The following is a 17,494-nucleotide window of genomic DNA, read 5'->3' as shown; positions in this document are numbered from 1 at the left end:
ATACTAATTAGATCACATTGTTTAGTGTTTTTTTGTGTGTGTAGCCAAAACAAAGTGTGCATAACCAAGATAAAATCTCTCCTCAAAGGCTTACCATCTCAGTTTTCACAGGTCTTATTTTACCTGTGTGCTTTGCAAGCATAATTACAGTAACACTTTGACAGGGCCACAACTACACAGCTCAGTTCTTGGAAATAGAGTCTATAGATATAACATGAAAGAGTGGCTCAATTTGTTTCCACCTGCAAACATATACAAGTCTGCATTGGGTAAAAAAAAAAGGAACCAAATGAAGAAATTAATTTTTAGAAGAGGCTTATAAAGACTGCTCTGTATGTATGTGTGCAGCAGCCGAGGGGCCAAGAGTGTTGGCAGGCCGGCTAAGCTTCATATTACACCCAGGATTACACTCTGACTCTTTGATTTTCTATAAGCTCACAAAACGTAGCTACCACCCGGACACAATTACATAGTAGACCAGCTCTGCCAAGACTCCAGGTCTCTATCAGTTCAGGAGATTAAATCCTAGAGATTCAAAGAGTCTTGAGTGAAGCAAAATCCCAACGAGTGGCAGCTAAATCAGAAGACCACTTTCAGCGATGCTGTATTTGCAACATGAACATCTAGATAACATGACATCTTTCGCAGTGTGACAACAAGCAAGCAAAAATCTGCAGAAACCGACATAGTTTCCACCTCAAACAGTGTGAACTTTCACCTCCGATAACCTCAGGAAGACTGCAGTATTGAAAGTCAACTCACCCTTAAGTGGTTTTAAACTTTATGAGTTTGTTTCTATCTTTCAAGGTTTGAAACAAGTAAAGGATGAGTACACGATGACAGAATTTACATGTTTGGGTGAACCATCCTTTATAACAAACACAAAACAAAACAGAAACTATGCTAGATTACAGTAGAAGATGAGAGATATCACTTTTTTTCTGATAGTTACGGAATTCAGGTGCTTTTTTTGGGGTTAAAGTCTTTCTTTTTTTTACATTTTTGTTTTTCAATCTTACGGTAGAATCACCTTGTGGCCTCCATTACTGAAGCAAGGCCAAGAGTTTCTCAGAAAAAGCAGTATTTCCAGCAATCATGAGCGCTTTGTGGTTTTAATCAGTCATTTTGCTTTTATTTTATGGTCATAAAGAAAGCTGTCTGTAAATATGTGTTTGTGTTGTACACCTTTGCTTCCGCTGAGCTTCTGCATCTCTGAATGAAGAAAAAGCGTTTGAAGAGTGCAGCGAACAGACATTAGTCACCACTCTTGTCTTGAGTTGTTTTTCCCTCCTCTCTCTCTTTGTTGATTGTAACTAGGGCATCTATACTGCCATGTTACCGAGCGGCTCACAATTAAAATATTTTTTCTTCCCTCGTGCTGCTGTCTTTCAAAGGCTGATGCGGAGCGCACATAATTATGCATATAAACATAGTGGCTTAATTATCTCTCACAACATCAGTGACAATGTAATTAACAAACATCGCAAGATCAATGAGAGAAACTGCGACCTTCAAAACATTTAACTCCTCACATCAGGGGACTGAGCAGAATCCCTATCAGCATAAAATCACAGAATGCCTTTCCCATAGCAGACAATTGCATGCCATGCTTCGCAACCAGTCTGGGCAGTAGATCATATGAAAATATCAGCATTGTGAAACATATTCAATAGTTTTTTTTTAACAATATATATTACATTTTACACATATGATGATATGTTTAGATTTATTAGATTTTTCATTTGAGAAACGGTCACAATTTACAATAAGCTTTTAGTAGGTAATGTATTTAATGAACAATACTTGTAAATCATTTATTAATCATGGTTCAACATTTACTAATGCATTATTAAAATCCAAAGTTGTTCTTGTTGACATTAGTTAATTTGCCGTGAGTTAACATGAACTAACAATAAACAACTTTATTTCCATTAACTCAAGTTAATAAAGATAAATGAATACTATAATAAAGCTATTGTTTATTGTTTGTTCATATTAAATCCATAAACTATTGCAACATTATTGTGAAGTGTTACCACAAAAACTGGTAAAATAAAAAGTATGATTATGTTTAGCTATTCTTCATTGATTCATTTTCTGCTTAGTCCCTTTATTAATCAGGGATCGCCACAGCGGAATGAACCGCCTACTTATCCAGCACATGTTTATATGCAGTGGATGCTCTTCCAGCCGCAACCCAACATTAGGAAACACCCACACACTTTTGCACACACTCACACACACTATGGACAATTTTGCTTAGTCAATTTACCTATACTGCATGTCTTTGGACTTGTGGGGGAAACCGAAGCACCCAGAGTAAACCCACGCGAACATGGGGAGAACATGCAAACCTCCTAGGGCACAGGTGTCAAACTCAGTTCCAAAAGGGCCGCAGCTCTGCACAGTTTAGTTCCAACCCTAATTAAACACACCTGATCAAACTAATTGAGTCCTTTAGGCTTGTTTGAAACCTACAGGTAAGTGTGTTGGAGCAGGGTTGGAACTAAACTGTGCAGGGCTTCGGCCCTCCAGGAATTGAGTTTAACACCCCTGTCCTAGGGCTTAGTGGGCACATATGTGGACAGCACATATTAGCTCTTAAGTGGCTATTTAAAATACTTTGAATGTGTTATATTTTGTTACAGTCTTGCAGTGTCATCCTGCAACTGTTTTGCAGCATATGAAATGTCCCAAACACTATTTTTAACTATTTAGCTTTCTATAGCTATTTTTATAACTGTCCAAAATGGGAAAATGTTGTTTTTACTCTCTGATAGTCAAAACTGTTCAGAAAAAAAAATCTATGTTAAAAATGCATTATAAAACAGTCAGGAAAAAAGTGTTTTATGTAAATTCAGATTACGAGTCCACATATATGGACAGAATTTTTCTCTAAAAGTACATAATATCAAAAGATAATCTTTAGGTTTTTATTCTAATTAGGTTCCAATAAGCTCAAATACCAAAGAGAAATAAAAAATGCATGTAAAAACACCTTCGGCCTTAAGAGGTAAATTTTTTTGGAATTGCAAAAGACACCCACTAATTTAGTGCAATATACAACATATTGATGTTTAGAATCATTTTATTATAAATTTTGCTCATTTGTTGACATTTAAAATACTCGTTTTAAGGATCACAGTGCTGGCCCAAAATATTAACTAATTGTCATTAATCTTTTTTAACTATACATTAAACCTCTAGTTTTTACCCACTTGTCAGCAAAACACGTTTAATCATTTTTTAAGAGTTCACATTTAGCTGATGATTGATTATAAAGCTTGTTTGGCATGCTGTCCTGGGAGAGAGTCCTGAGCTCATAAGATCCTCGAGCCTGGGGCTCCCTCCCGTTTACAAGGCGAGAGGGGAGTTTGAGCTCAGGTAGATCATTAGCTACTGTTGCAGTAGCTAATGAACAGATAGTGATTGCTCTTTAGAGATAACTACTTACTAGGAGCATGTCTATGGTGCCGATTTGGTTTAGTCAATTATCTTAAGTTGCATGTTTTTGGACGGTGGGAGGAAACCGAGGAACCCGGGGAAAACCCACATGAGCACGGTGAGAACGTGTGAACTCTGCACAGAAATGTCAGCTGGCTTGTTAAGGACTATAACCAGTGACGTTCTTGCTGTGAGGCAACAGTGCTAATCACTGGGCCACCGTGCCACCCATCTAGGAAAGGAGGAGGAGTAGGGGTGGAAGGGGGGATTCTTCAAAACGAAGATGGCTGTTATATGGAACTTAGGGTATTTTTAGTGGCGTAGTAATCGTCTGATTGGTGAATCATAAATTGAATAATGCGGGACCGACTGCAAGCAATCATAAGCACGTGATCCTCTTGAAATTAGTTTATAAATAAACTTCACAAAATATAATGGATTTGAGTGGGATTACTTTGTGTATACATAACTTTAATAAGTACAGGTCAGGATTTTTCATTACAGTAGCTGTTATGTTGAATGAACATGGAACCTTAATTTTATTTCACCATATTTTGAGTTTGTATTTCCTCAAAATATATTTTTGCATAAAATAACCAATAATATTAAGGATCATTTTACTAATTTTTGCTAAATGAAGAATATAATTTGAAGATTTGTTGCAGGAAATTCTCTTCAAATGGGGTATATGCACAGCTAGTGTTTTTCAGCCATTGATAAACTTCCGGTGAAATCTTTAATGTGACTATTTTCAATTTCATAAGGGTCTTTTTCCAGCATTGATGTTAGGATGTAATTAAAATACATTCAGTTAAATAGACTTAAGCATTCATTTATTTCTTCAAGCATAAATCGAGATGAAAGCTAGTGTAACCACTAGAGCGGTCAGGATCAGCAGGCGAGCACAGAAAATCCATTGATAATACTGGTGTAAAATAAACTGTCATATTTTAAAGTGGGGGAATAGAATTTAATGCAGCGCTTCTTGTCTGGTTTGAGACCCACTTTATATCGTATATCTATCAGGCAGTGAAGATCACTGATTTTTCAAGAAAATCAGACCTTAAATGTGGCAATTTTATAATGGAAAGACCGGAAGCGCTGAGGCTGGCTGGGCATATACCCTATTCGGTTTGTGTGCATATAGCTCATTCGGCAATAATGTAGCATTTTTCATTTTTTTATGGGGCTAAAATAAAAAGAGCAAAACTGAAAGTGTAAATTTAGCCACATTGAATAACAAGATAAATCTAAATCTAAATTTGTTAATCAATTAAATCTAATATCATTAACTTTTCAAATATTTTGATGTTTAAGGAGTTTTTAAGAAGTCAAATGACTCTTTTGCCATTTTCTTAAAATCAAAAGCATGCATGTTTGATAGTCCAAAACTGAGTGGGTTTATTTCAGAATCAGAATCAAAAGCCTTTATTGACATTATACCATGTTTACAATGAAATTTGAGAGCGCTAGAACATTATAAAAAAATTCAGCATCAGAAATGTCTATTTAAGTGTGCAGCTTTAATAGTCTTGTCAATAGACCCCTGATAAGTATATATATAGATCTAACATGTATTTCTTTATCATCACCCCCTCTGGAGCGCATGAAGACAGAATCAGCCTGGCCATGTTTGGTCAGCAGAAAGGAAATATAATGCCCATTTGTTATCACACACAGCGAGAGAAAAATGTACCTTAATTGCCTCAAACACAGACAAGGGCTTTGTCACAGGCTGGAATTTGCCAGTATGAAGTGGCGAGATTAGGAGCACTTCTTTTTATACTCTCCAGTGACATGAGGAAAAGAGAGAGAGAGAGTGCTGGGAGTTCAGCCAGGCAAATCGTACCTTTCCCCCAAAGCCATGGCTTTCCAACCACACGCACATGACATCATTTGGAGCGTGTGAGATAAGGATGAGGGGGGAAAACTCATTTACATGCTGTTTTAAAAGGTTATCTCCTCTTAGGTCCTGGCATAATGTGTGCAGTTTAAGTCCAATCATTCTCCTGACACTGATAGTCTATTAAACACATACAGAGCCGCCCGCTGGCATGCTAGACTTCTCGTCCTGTCTACTGTTACCACCTGCTACTACTGTTGCTACTGCTATTACTTTTCTTGTGTGTAGTACAATTGACATTGTCTCTAATACCGATAGATTGATTAAACAAGATATGTTTCCTTTAAAGCGATAGTTCACCCAAAAATGAAAATGTACTCACTATGTTTAAACACCCATACCTTTTTCTGTTGAACACAAAAAAAGATATTTAAAAAAATGTAAGAAACCTGTAACAACTCATACACTGTAAAACATTGTATGATCAATTAGTCCTGATAGCATATGTTTTTAAGTCAGTGTTACTTATTAAACTAAGTTAATCATGTTCTAACTTAATTTTGTAAGTTACGAAAGCTGTTTTAAGTCAGTTTAACATGACATAAGTTCAATGGACTCATAAGGTTAATTTGATTCAGTTTTAAAATTTAAGGCAACCAGGATTTTAAGGGGATGTAATATAAAAATGCTAAATACCTTTTTATTCCATGGAAAGAAGGACAGCTGAGTGGATCATTTTGTGTCTGGTCTTTCCCTTTAGAACATAGTGCAAATTTGAGATTGATTGCAAATCCTGCAGATGACTTATGACTCTAATTACAATGCTAATCTTAGACCAATAACAGTCAGAGTCGGGGATTTCTGTCAGAAAACGAAGGGAGTTTCCCAACTGTTTGGAAAAAAAGGTAGAGATGAAATATGTCAAATTACCTAAAGCAGGAGTGTCTTTGATTGCTGCCCTTGGAAAACGTTCAGGGACACAGATTAAAGAGCATGTCCTGACTTTAAAGCTGTGTAAAATCACATGACCCGACAAAACCTCTCTAAGCAGTCATGACCTATACAAAAATACAGTCGCTGGATGCCAAATTTATGACTGAAGCCTTGCTCTGCCAAACTAAAGTTAGTTCTGGGGATATGTACAGTAGCGCTAAATATCCTTCAGTAAGTAATAATAGCTCATTATTTTTATAGTTAGTGTTTTTTTTTTTTTGTTGTGGACGATTCAGCAGTGATTAAATTGAGGCTAATTAACATTAAACGAGTGTACTTTGTCAAAACGAAGCAGGCATTTTCATGAATACGGTACACTTTGGTGTCTAATGACTTTCTAAAGCATTAGAGGCATAAATTCCCATGTGGTTGCAGCTTATACCACATTTCCTAGTCATTTTATAGATATGTATATACAAAAAGAAAATATGTTAATTATTAATTACTTGGGTATATATTTCACACCTACAGTGTCAATCCTCATTTGTGCGCTATTTGGTAATGTTGATCGCAATAGTCCATGACAGCGATGAAATGAAAAAATGTGAGAGCTGTTGGGACCACAAAGCCCTAACCTTTGAGCGTGAGATGAAATTAAGTGCTCAAACACAGCAGAAGTTGCTAAAATGATGCACAGCTAGTGTAGGGAGTTTCCTCTCTAATACCTGATACATTTCTCTTAAATTTTTCATGCCCTTTCAATCTCCCAGATCACCTTTCATACTGATGTTGCACGGCTAGGACTAGCCTCAATGCAGCAATGGAAATTTAGGGATTATTTTACATGCTGAGAAGGAGATGTGAAAAGCATGGGCGAGAGACCGATTTAGCAATAACACAGAAATATGAGACCAAAGCTGAAATATTTTAGTATTAATTACCATGGCTGTGGCTAATGTTACCTCTAACCGTCTCATTTGCCCAGCAATGAAAAAGGCAATCAAATAAATGGAGAAAAGGTCTGCTGGAGGGCAGGGGTCCTGGCAGGGTGGAGAGGGAGTTTATCCGACACCTCTGTGAAGTTGTCATCTGGAGCCATGTTCTTGTATCAGGGTAGATCTCCTGACAGACAAACTGAGACAAGATGAGATTTTTTGCATTCATCTGCTGTGGTAAACACTATATCAGAGCCAAAAACTAAGTGCATCAGTGCCAGAGGGGTTTGTGTCCTTTTCTCAAGCACAAACAGACTCTGAAAGAGCTGTAATTTGGCCTTTATAAGGGGAAGCTTTTTAACTTAAATAGTCTCCCATGCATCTGATCTCCCTCCAGACCTATATCAAAGTTAATGGTCCGGAATTCATTTTACCAATTAAACTACACCTCTACCTAATTTTGTCCTTATTACTGGGCCTAGATGTCACTTATTGCATCTTTTTTTATTCGAGAACAAGAAACATATTAAAACAAAAAGTGCTTATGCTCCAATTCTTTCTCATGAATGAAGTGTCTCCAACTGTTTGTCTTTGTATTTTTGTATAGGAGATTCCTCTGCACTACGCGACTACGCCGCCAACACCATGAATGAGTTCCTAAACATGTTTGGCTATGATGACCAGCAGGTTCGGGATGAGCTGGCCAAGAAGATCAGCTTTGAGAAGCTGAAAGCAGCTACCTCAGATCCCTCCTCCCTGAGCAGCGAGGAGGCCACCCGTCGAGCTCGATTCTCCAAGTATGAGGAGTACATCCGCAAGCTAAAGGCCGGGGAGACACTGCCCTGGCCTGTGCACACCAAGCCTGAAGTGCTCAACTCCAAAATGACATTGACACCAGAAAAGAGCGCTGCCCTCATCCAGCCGACCCTCACCGCAGGGTCAGAGGGACAGATATTTCCGCCTGGAATGGACCACAAACAAAGCTCACTTAACCCAGCCCCAACCAACCAGTCACACATACAGAACTTGGCATCCCGTGCATCCAAGTATGATTACTTCATCCAGAAGCTGAAAATGGGCGAGAGTCTCAGAGAGCAAAATGGCAATTCCTACAAGCGGCCCTCCAAGTATGACTTGGAGAACGTCAAATTCCTGCATCTCTTTAAACCAGGAGAGGGCAACCCTGATATGGGTGGCGCCATCGCGTTTAAGACCGGAAAAGTCGGCAGACCGTCAAAGTATGATATACGAAACATACAAAAGCTTATTCCTGGGAAAGTCGATCCTCCGGTCCTGTCTAGTGTTCTCCCAGCAACGGCAGGGACCCCAGGACCACCAGTCATCAATACAGCTGCTCCCGCTGGAGTCGTGGGACCTCCTGGGTTGCCCATGGACCAGGAGGGACACCTAGGTTTTAACACTGACTTCATGAAGTCCAGCTTCTCTAAGACTGACTCCATCACTACTGGAACCGTTTCCTCAGTCAAGTAAGGCGGTGTTTGAAAATGACATCAAATGTTTTATCAAAATTGCCTGTAATTGCACCAAAGGCTAGCTTTCGAGAGATTTGTGGAGATTTGTTGAGGTCAGAAGACCAACATTTGCTTTAAAGTCAGGTCACAAGTTTGTAGGGTCTTGGTTGGAACTCTTGATGAGTTGCCTTGACCTTGTCAGTAGTTCAGGTTAGCAAGAACCTCAAGGCTGTTCTCCTCGACCGGCCGGCAGTGTGGACATGAGCAGGCACACACACATAGAGTGATTTGTTTTCAGAACCACCCCTAAAGAGGCAGATTAACCCCAGGTCATCCCCTGCTGGAGCTGCTCATGTTTTTAGTCCTGAGTTAGTGCTGCTGAACTGCTGCCACCTTGTATACAAAATGCTTCATCCAGACTATAATGCGTTCCATTTGGAATTCCTCCCTTAAAGTGCTTATTCGATGAAGGTGGGATGTTAAGTCAAACGCTGCCACCAAACCCCAGACTTTCAAGTAACTGGAAAATCAATGAGCATGTTTTTAAAACAGGATGTCCTAAAAGCTGAAGTCATCCCTCATACAAGGGCCAATCAAACGAAATAAAATGCACACAGCCATTTTCTGACACTCAGCACACACCGTCATCTTTGGATTTGTACTCTCTCCAAAAACGCACATAAATAATTTATACATTCAAAAACATTTTTTCCTTCCCCCCTCTGTGTTTCATTGTTGGGAGGCCATGCATCAAAGCTTGCGTATATACCTCCCTGATTCATTCCGGAACCAAATCGCTACTCCATCGAAGAAAATGTATATTGATAGCCCGAACTTTGAAATGGCTCATAAGTAATACTGCTTCAGTTTGTTTTTATTACTGATGGAATGCGGACCATTAATCCTTTTTTTTTTTTTCATGCTATCATAGGAATGGCCTTCCTCCAGAGAAACCTGCCACAGAGGACGTCAACGTGTACCAGAAATATATCGCTAGGTATGCAAATCCTTACCCTCACAAAACTTCACGACAACATTCCTTAATCGAGGACATATATTAGGCTTTAATAAAGTAGGACGTAGATTTGCGAAAACACACTTTCTGTGCGGACGATAAATTACGTGTAAGCACGCCAGGTTTATGGACTAAGGAAAATTAATTGAATTAAAGGCTGGAAAGTGAGTAATTTTTTCCTCCCGGTGTCAGATTCCCTGCCAGCGCCAAAGCTGAACTCCGTGAAATCTTAAGCAAACAGCATGAAATGTTTGCAAAAACATCGGACACATCAGACTGCCCTGCGCGTGTGCCTGTGTGTCGTCAGGCATGACTGCACAGATAGTTGAGACTTTCATTTGTAATATCTGCACTTCAAATGAAGATACTGAATCAACTAAATGACAGGCACTCGCAAATGCAGACAAAGCGCTGAGATAGATGCAGCGCACTCTAATATCGGCTTCTGTTCCCTTTTGTCGCGCCAGTAGAAAGGTGATTATCATTTGTTTATTTATTCTAGCCTTAAAGAGAGAAAAAGGCGCGTTTCAAAAGGCAAAGTGGCTTTGGCGTTAATGATTACTCTCCCAAGCCGTAACATGAAGGCCACAAATCAAAGCCCTGGCACTAACAGACACACACACATCCTTGTGCACACACAAAAACCCTCCTTGGACTGATTACATTTTGCAAGAAGATTTAATTAAGGAATTTTTAATGAGGCTTCTGCTGGCACTGCCAAGAACTGTTTTGATATTTGCACTGCATAATGCATAAAATTTGTCTAAACATCTCGGCAGTTGATGCGCGGGGAGGCAGTAGATAAGCCCAGATACAGTTTCAATTTCCGTGTTGGGAAAAAAAAGAAAGGAAAGAGAGGAGGGGAAAAAAGAAAAATGAGGACTCATAAAAAGGGCAAATGCAGCCTGGTGTATTGGGGGGTTGTTGAAGGATGGGGGGGGAGCATCTACGCTAATGAGAGAACAGTCGTGCTAAAAAGCAGCTTTGTAAACTTGTCTACACCCACCTCCCCCCCCCCCCCACAAAAGGGGAAAAAGTTCTTTATCTCCTCGCTCTGCCACGGTTTGATGTTTAAAGAGCTTCCCTGGTAGTGTTTAGTCACTGTTTTCCCTCCTAAATGCTTTTATGTACCCACCATTGCGCCAAACTTTGATCGGCGTGTCTCTATTGTAACGGGAGATGTGCGGCAATCTCTGTATCGTGGTGATATTAATATTTAATCCGCCGCTGAATAGCAACGTGGCCCATTAGCCCCCTGACGCGGCAAGTGGGAATTGTCCAGAGGCAAAGTGATACAGCTGGGGTGGGCTGCCATCCCAGGGGGGTTTTGTGTACACAGGGCCGGGAGTGTTTGAGTGCGACGCAGAGGGGCTGCTAATGGTGGGTGAGTTTAACACGTGCAGTTCTACCAGTGTGAGATATACCATACTACAGCCTGTGCTGTTATCTCCTTTGTAAAGTAGTACAGTAGTTTTCAGTTAAAAAACATGAACATTCCTTCACCTACTTTATTAACCAGGGTTGATTGTTAACCATAATATAGAAAAATTAACCCACAAATAAAATAAACGCACAATTAAACTAAATGTATAGCCATGTCGCCATACAAATTTGTATTTTTGACATAACATTTATTTATTTTTGACATGCTTTTCTTTTAAAAGTTCCATGAAATAAAAAAAATAAGAATAATTTTTAGTCTGTTAGTTTTAGGCACATCTATTTGTTGGTGTGCTCCAACACGGTGACAAAAGTTTTATGAGATATAAAACCGATGTAAACATGTAAACCTTTCAGTTTGTCACTTACACCTAAATAAATTAATTTTTTTACATCACCTCATACTTCAGTTTCTCATCAAAACTCGACCAATCAAATGCTCTCTAGTGCCTGACATGTCCCGCCCCCTTCAAGATGCTTCTCATTTGATATGCTTGAGCTCAACCACTCTCACTGGCAGAGCTGTAAAAAAACTAAATGTTATTGGCTACTTTTTAAAAAGGGGAGGGGATACTCTACGTTCCACCCTCTCTTCATTTTTTCAATTGAGATCACATCAAATATTGGCTAAAAATGCACATTTCAAAGCACTTCATGGAACCTTTAACTGTATAATACAGTTTCTAAAAGTTTGATGATTATATTTTATTCGTAACAGTTTGAAGTTTTCAGATTGCTCGGTTTAGAGAGTAATTGGTTTCATTAAAGTGTTTGACATAAAAGACAATGCAAATGCACTTAATAAGGCCATTATAAAAATGCAACAAAGGTAAAAGGAAAAAAATGCTTCTGAAAATCATTATGGTATTCAAACATATCTGAGATAAAAACAATACTTCTGAGGTAAAACAAAATCAAAATGTAAATACCATTATGTTTCGAATAAGACGGATCCTCTGTGTTAGGCAAAATTCTTGAATCATTTTTTTTTTTAGTGTGCTGTGAACTACTAGGGCCAATGCTCAGACCAGCACACAAACACAAAAAATTGAAATAGTTTGAAAGCTTGAATATCAAAGGGGTTTGGACATGTAGTTTGGTAAACAGTCATATTCAGGTGAACCATTCCTTTAAAGCGATAGCTCACCCAAAAATGTTTTATTTATAATTTACTCATCATTTGTTTTTTGTGTGTGAACACAAAAGAATATATTTGAAGAAACCTGTATTGACTTCCATAGTATTATAAACACATATTCAAATAGGTTTTTAACAAGTGAAATGATGACAGAATATTCCATTTTGGGTGAACTGTCCCTTTAAGAAGCAAGTGAAACCACCTTAAGCGCCTGCCACCTCTCTAGCCCTTCAGAACACCACCCACGTTTAGCAGGTAGTGGATTCGCCATTCAATTAGCTTAATGAACTCAGCAAAGTGATTTGTAAAAGCAGTCTTGGGATAATCCAGGCAGTAGGGGGAAGAAAAAAAAAATTACTTAGCTTTTTCTCTACTTCAGCAGATGGTGCTCTTGGCAGCAGCGGTGCGAATGTTTATTTGTGTGTTTTGAGCTGTAATTGGAGGTTTTTAACAGTCATCATCGTCAGGGTTATAATCAGCCTGTAAACACTCAGGAAATGTGCCTCTTTAAAGCGCCGCCAATCCGCGGAAGACCAGGCGAGTCAGTCGAGAGTGAAGAGGAGGAAGCCGCGCAGAGACACACTCAAACCTTTCTATTAGGCCTAACCTTTCCCTGATTAAAGCATAGGCTGTTAACCTGGAGAGCCCAACGCTGATTTGGCAGGGCTTAAAGCACGAGCAAATGAGTGAATTATGTCGGGGGTTACAGTTTAATAAGAGTCTACCTGCTGCCTTTGAAGGCAATGGAACTAATTTGGTGGAGATTGCTGTGGCTGGAGAGTGAATTGCAATCGTATGGTCGAGGAAGCGTAGGCCCTGTTTTCTCTATGTGTTTATAGTTCTTGGTAATGACTCTGAGCTCCGTGAAGATGACTCTGTCAGTGTTAGGGCATCTATCAAGCGGAGATAAAAGGCTAAATTGCCCTTTCAAGATCAGCCCCCACATTGTTAGAGGTTTGGTATATGGCATAGAAATAGCCAAATGCCGTTTCAGTAAGCGCTGATTTTTTTGCTCTTTGAAAACGATCGCTTTATCTCATTTGCTGTTTCTGAAATCGTGTTTATCTTTGACTTCAATATGATAATAATGTTTGGATGCCGAATGCTTGGCCATACTAACAAATGTGGTGTTTCTGTGTCTTTGTAGGTTCTCTGGGAGCCAACACTGTGGCCATGTGCACTGTGCATACCAGTACAGAGAGCATTATCACTGCATGGACCCCGAATGTAACTATCAGGTGAGTGAGAAATATATATATGCACGCAGAGGTCATAAATGATGAGTGAAAGTAAAATCACAAGCCACTTATTAACCATTGCTTTAAAGCGATATTAAAAAATCAAAATGCTTACTCACTATTTACTCACCGTTTTTTTCTGTTGAAAAGAAGATATTTTGAAGAAGGTTGAAAACCTGCAACCATTGACTTCTATAGTACTATAAACAAACAGTCAAATAGGTTTTAAACAAGTCAAGGGTGAGTAAATGATGATAGAATATTGCATTTTGAGTGAACTGTCTCTTTAAGAAGCACACAACACAACTTATTATTATTGCGAAACACTTTAATAATATTGACGTGAAGTTCAGGGATTTTTTGTTGTTGTTGTTTTGTTTGTAATTCATGTATTAAATTATTTATTAAAGCTTTAACTTACAGTAGACACAAATAACAATGGATTTATTGTTTGTTTATTCATATTAAAATACTAAATATTTATTATAAATAAAATTAAATAGAGAAATATACATTTATATGAAACTATTGATATTTTAAACATTAGGATATTTCTTATTTGACGTTTGGAAAAAATGTTATCGGACCTATATAGAAGAACCCCATACTCTTAATTTAGTAATTTTCTTTTATTTATTTGATTTATTATTATTATTATTTTGCTTTAGTGGGTGTCTTTTCCTCTTTTTGATGATTAATGAGATGGTTCAACTCACATCAGCATTACATTTATTCTTTACTGCTTCAAATCAAAGCTCCCGGCTTCTGTAAGGACACCCGCATAATGCAAAGAGTGTCACAACACAGTTTTAAAGCTCACCTTCACACTTTTCCCATCACTTCCTGACAGGAAAGGAAGATAACTGTTAGAAGAAATGATTGAAGTGTGCTAGGGCACACACAAGGAAACAGCCAAACAAAACCTTACAGGCAAGGCTTTTATCTTGGCAACCTACTAGCTTAACAGGTTTAGATAGATGAGGGCTATTTCTTAAAACTCAATCAAACAGACAATGGCCTGTCGTTTTTTTCATGGTTAATGGCAAATACTTTCAAAAGATGCCTCCTTTTTCTTCCTAAGGACATCTGCTAATACTCTTGGGCCACTCATAATCCCCTTTCACATTATTAATCTGATCCATGTCCCCAGAGTTGTCATGTTCAGCACAGCAAAATCAGCATTAAGCAGATCAGAACACAGACAGCAGCGGCTCACGCGCATATGGTGGAAAAGAGCAGGCAAAGACGGGCGCATTTGTCGAAGACATCAAAAATCCTCCCGCAACGAGAGGCGCTCCGTCTTTTCTTTATCAAGTCCTCTCTAGTCATAATCTCCCACTTCATTTTTAATCATCTGATTACATTTTTCATTATAAACATCCAGGAATCCTGCTGAAGACAACAGGGCAGCTGTTGCATCTAAAAGAGACTTATTCAGCCCAGCAGGCTGCCTCTTGTTATTCAAGAACAATTCCTCAAACTGGAAGCAGAGCTGGCTGAAACGGCCCTTTGAAGACGTCCACTTTGTGGAACTTGCATTGCTTAACAATTCATTGACACCATTGTACATACAGATCATTTGCGGATGTCAATATTCAGCTTAAACATTTATTTTTATACTTTTAAAAATCCACTAAAAGTTTGTAAAATGTTAGTAAGAAAATCTAATATTATATAACCATAATTTAAATGACCCTAGTAAAATCTTTAGCTAATAAAAAATAATTATGTAAGCATAATAATAATTATATAAATATTTTTTACCTTTTTTGTCTTGTTTCTAGTCCAAATATCTACAAATTCCAAATATATATATATATATATATATATATTGAAAAAGAAAATCTAAATTAAGTATTTTTTTCCCCTCAAAATAAGCAAAATAATCTATATCAGTTTCAGTTTGAAATCAGGTCACTTTACTTACCTCATTGGCAGATTATTTTGTCTGGTTTTAACTTAATTTGTTAATTATTAATGAAAACAAAAATATTTTACTTGTCTAGAAAATTGGATATTTTATTACCAAAAAGAAGAGTAAAAGTCTGAGTAAGAAAAGTATTTTTTGCAGTGCATGGATGGAGCTCAAAAGTTATGTTAACCCAAAAATGGGAATTATGTTATGATTTGCGTATATCCTCATGCCATTTCAAACCTGTTTGATTTTTTCTTCAGCAGAACACAAAAGACAAAGACATTCTAAAGAATGTCGGTAACAAAACTTTTGTGGTTTTACCACTCAACTATCTGCTTACTGACTTCTATAGTAAACAAACAAAACAATATACCAGTGGTGTAAACAAAATAATCTAAAAACAAGTTTATTTTGCTCGCCCTACTGGCAGATTATTTAGGTTGATTTAAGGAGAAACTCAAATAATTTTGACTTTTTTGTTCTGAAAATAAGACAAAACATTTACTTGTCTAGAAAATGCTACTTGTTTTTTTTTTGTTTTTTTTTTGGTTAATTTTTTTCTACAATAAATAAAAGTCTAAATAGTTTTGCAGTGTTCAACAAAAGTAAGAAGCAGTTTGAAGCAACTTGAGGTTGAGGGGAATAAACAATTGACTTACAAAATGTATATTTCTGGTTTAACTAATCCTTTAGACAGTCAACAGGTCATGGTGTCAATTCACAGAATAATCTGTAAAGTTAGTCACTTTAGACATAAGTTAACCAAATGCATAAATAATAAAAAAAATAATAATAATAAAAAGATGCCACTGTAAACATTACATAGGCTTAGCCTATAAATCTGATTTAGCGCCTTATTCAGATCAGATTGACCAAATTCAGATTAATTCTGGAATATTCCTGTTGATGAACAGACGTCAGTGACTCTTGGCACTTTAGTTTAGTCACACAGGAGGATGTGCGCAGGCCAGCAGAAAGGTGAGGCTCAGATGAACTTGTTTTTGGAATTGATAAGTCATTAAAATGTTACATGACACAGTGCTGGAATATTATCCTGTGGTTGCCAGCGTTTGCTCCACTCTATACCGGCCCTGCCTCTCCTTTCATGGCCAACCTGCAATGCGATGGGAATCCGAAAATAAATGTCCACACGACTAACTACAGAGCCACAACTGATACAATTTCCTGCTGTTTTCCGCTCAGTGTGGCCGGATCTAGATCAGTATCTCCTTTTATTTGTTTGTCGACATCCCAAATACCTGTCATCGCCATTTGTTGGACATTGGCTCATATATCATATAAATGCAGTTCTCTTCATTTAAAGCAGAAGTGGAAACGTAGCGCTATATATAGTCGAGATTTAAGTATTTATCTTTGTGTATTTATATATATCTTTATTTATTATTACCCTGTAAGATAAGCTTCACAGATGGGCAGTGAGGTTTTGTGGATGTTTTTGTCATATTATTATTTCTCCTGTTGCTCATTTATGTAGAAAATATGGATTTACGTTGGAAGAGGCTCATTGATTTCAGCTACTCTTGTTTCAGTTCCTGTAATATTAGCTCAAGCCCAATTACTGCAGATTTGGTTGCCCTGATCTCTCAAGAGTGAGGTTTTTTCCCTTGCATCGCTTTGTTATTTTTCTCCCTCTCTTTCAGACTGCTCCGCGGTGTAGGAGATTTTAATTTTGAGGAGGGGTATTTTAGCATATTTCCTCATTATTATCGTCTAACCCTGCACAAAACTGTGCTTTAATACTTTAATTAAAAATGGAATCGTATCTCAGATGGGAATTAAAAGAGAAACATTTTTTGGTTGCCTTGTTTGTTTGTTTGCTGTCTTTTCCCCGTGCACGTTCCAAAACCATCTGCATGGAACATGGTTTTTCAGAAGCAGAGAATATCACAACTGTGATCTCGCATGTCAAGTGATCCATCTTAATTAGAAATGGTGAAATAAAACGTAATAAACAGTCTAGCTCAGAAACGTCTTTAAGCAGCAAATTATGCACAGATTCAAACATCATGTGAGCTTGGAAAATACTACAAAGTCATATTTGAGTCATCGTGCGGATGTGGAGTTTCTGAAGCACACTCCAAAACAAATGCCCTCTTTAAA

At 37.8% G+C, this 17,494-nt stretch overlaps 1 protein-coding gene across 49 annotated transcripts in view; it reads left to right on the top strand.

Annotated features, from left to right (window-relative positions):
• Positions 1-17,494, top strand: part of casz1 (castor zinc finger 1) — a 325,550-nt gene that overhangs the window by 279,896 nt on the left and 28,160 nt on the right. For 31 of the 49 annotated variants that reach the window (XR_012398576.1, XM_073939087.1, XM_073939106.1 and 28 more), the window contains 3 exons: positions 7,763-8,642; positions 9,559-9,624; positions 13,368-13,458. Coding sequence is in view for 48 of the 49 variants with exons in the window: in XM_073939087.1 (XP_073795188.1) it covers positions 7,763-8,642; positions 9,559-9,624; positions 13,368-13,458 (1,037 nt within the window). In the remaining variant the exon portion in view is untranslated. The remainder of the gene's footprint in view (positions 1-7,762; positions 8,643-9,558; positions 9,625-13,367; positions 13,459-17,494) is intronic. The other 18 variants (XM_073939115.1, XM_073939094.1, XM_073939116.1 and 15 more) reach the window with 1 other exon arrangement.

This window comes from Danio rerio, chromosome 23 (assembly GCF_049306965.1).
Source record: "Danio rerio strain Tuebingen ecotype United States chromosome 23, GRCz12tu, whole genome shotgun sequence".
Taxonomy (NCBI): domain Eukaryota; kingdom Metazoa; phylum Chordata; class Actinopteri; order Cypriniformes; family Danionidae; genus Danio; species Danio rerio.
This window is presented reverse-complemented; position numbering and strand designations above follow the sequence as displayed.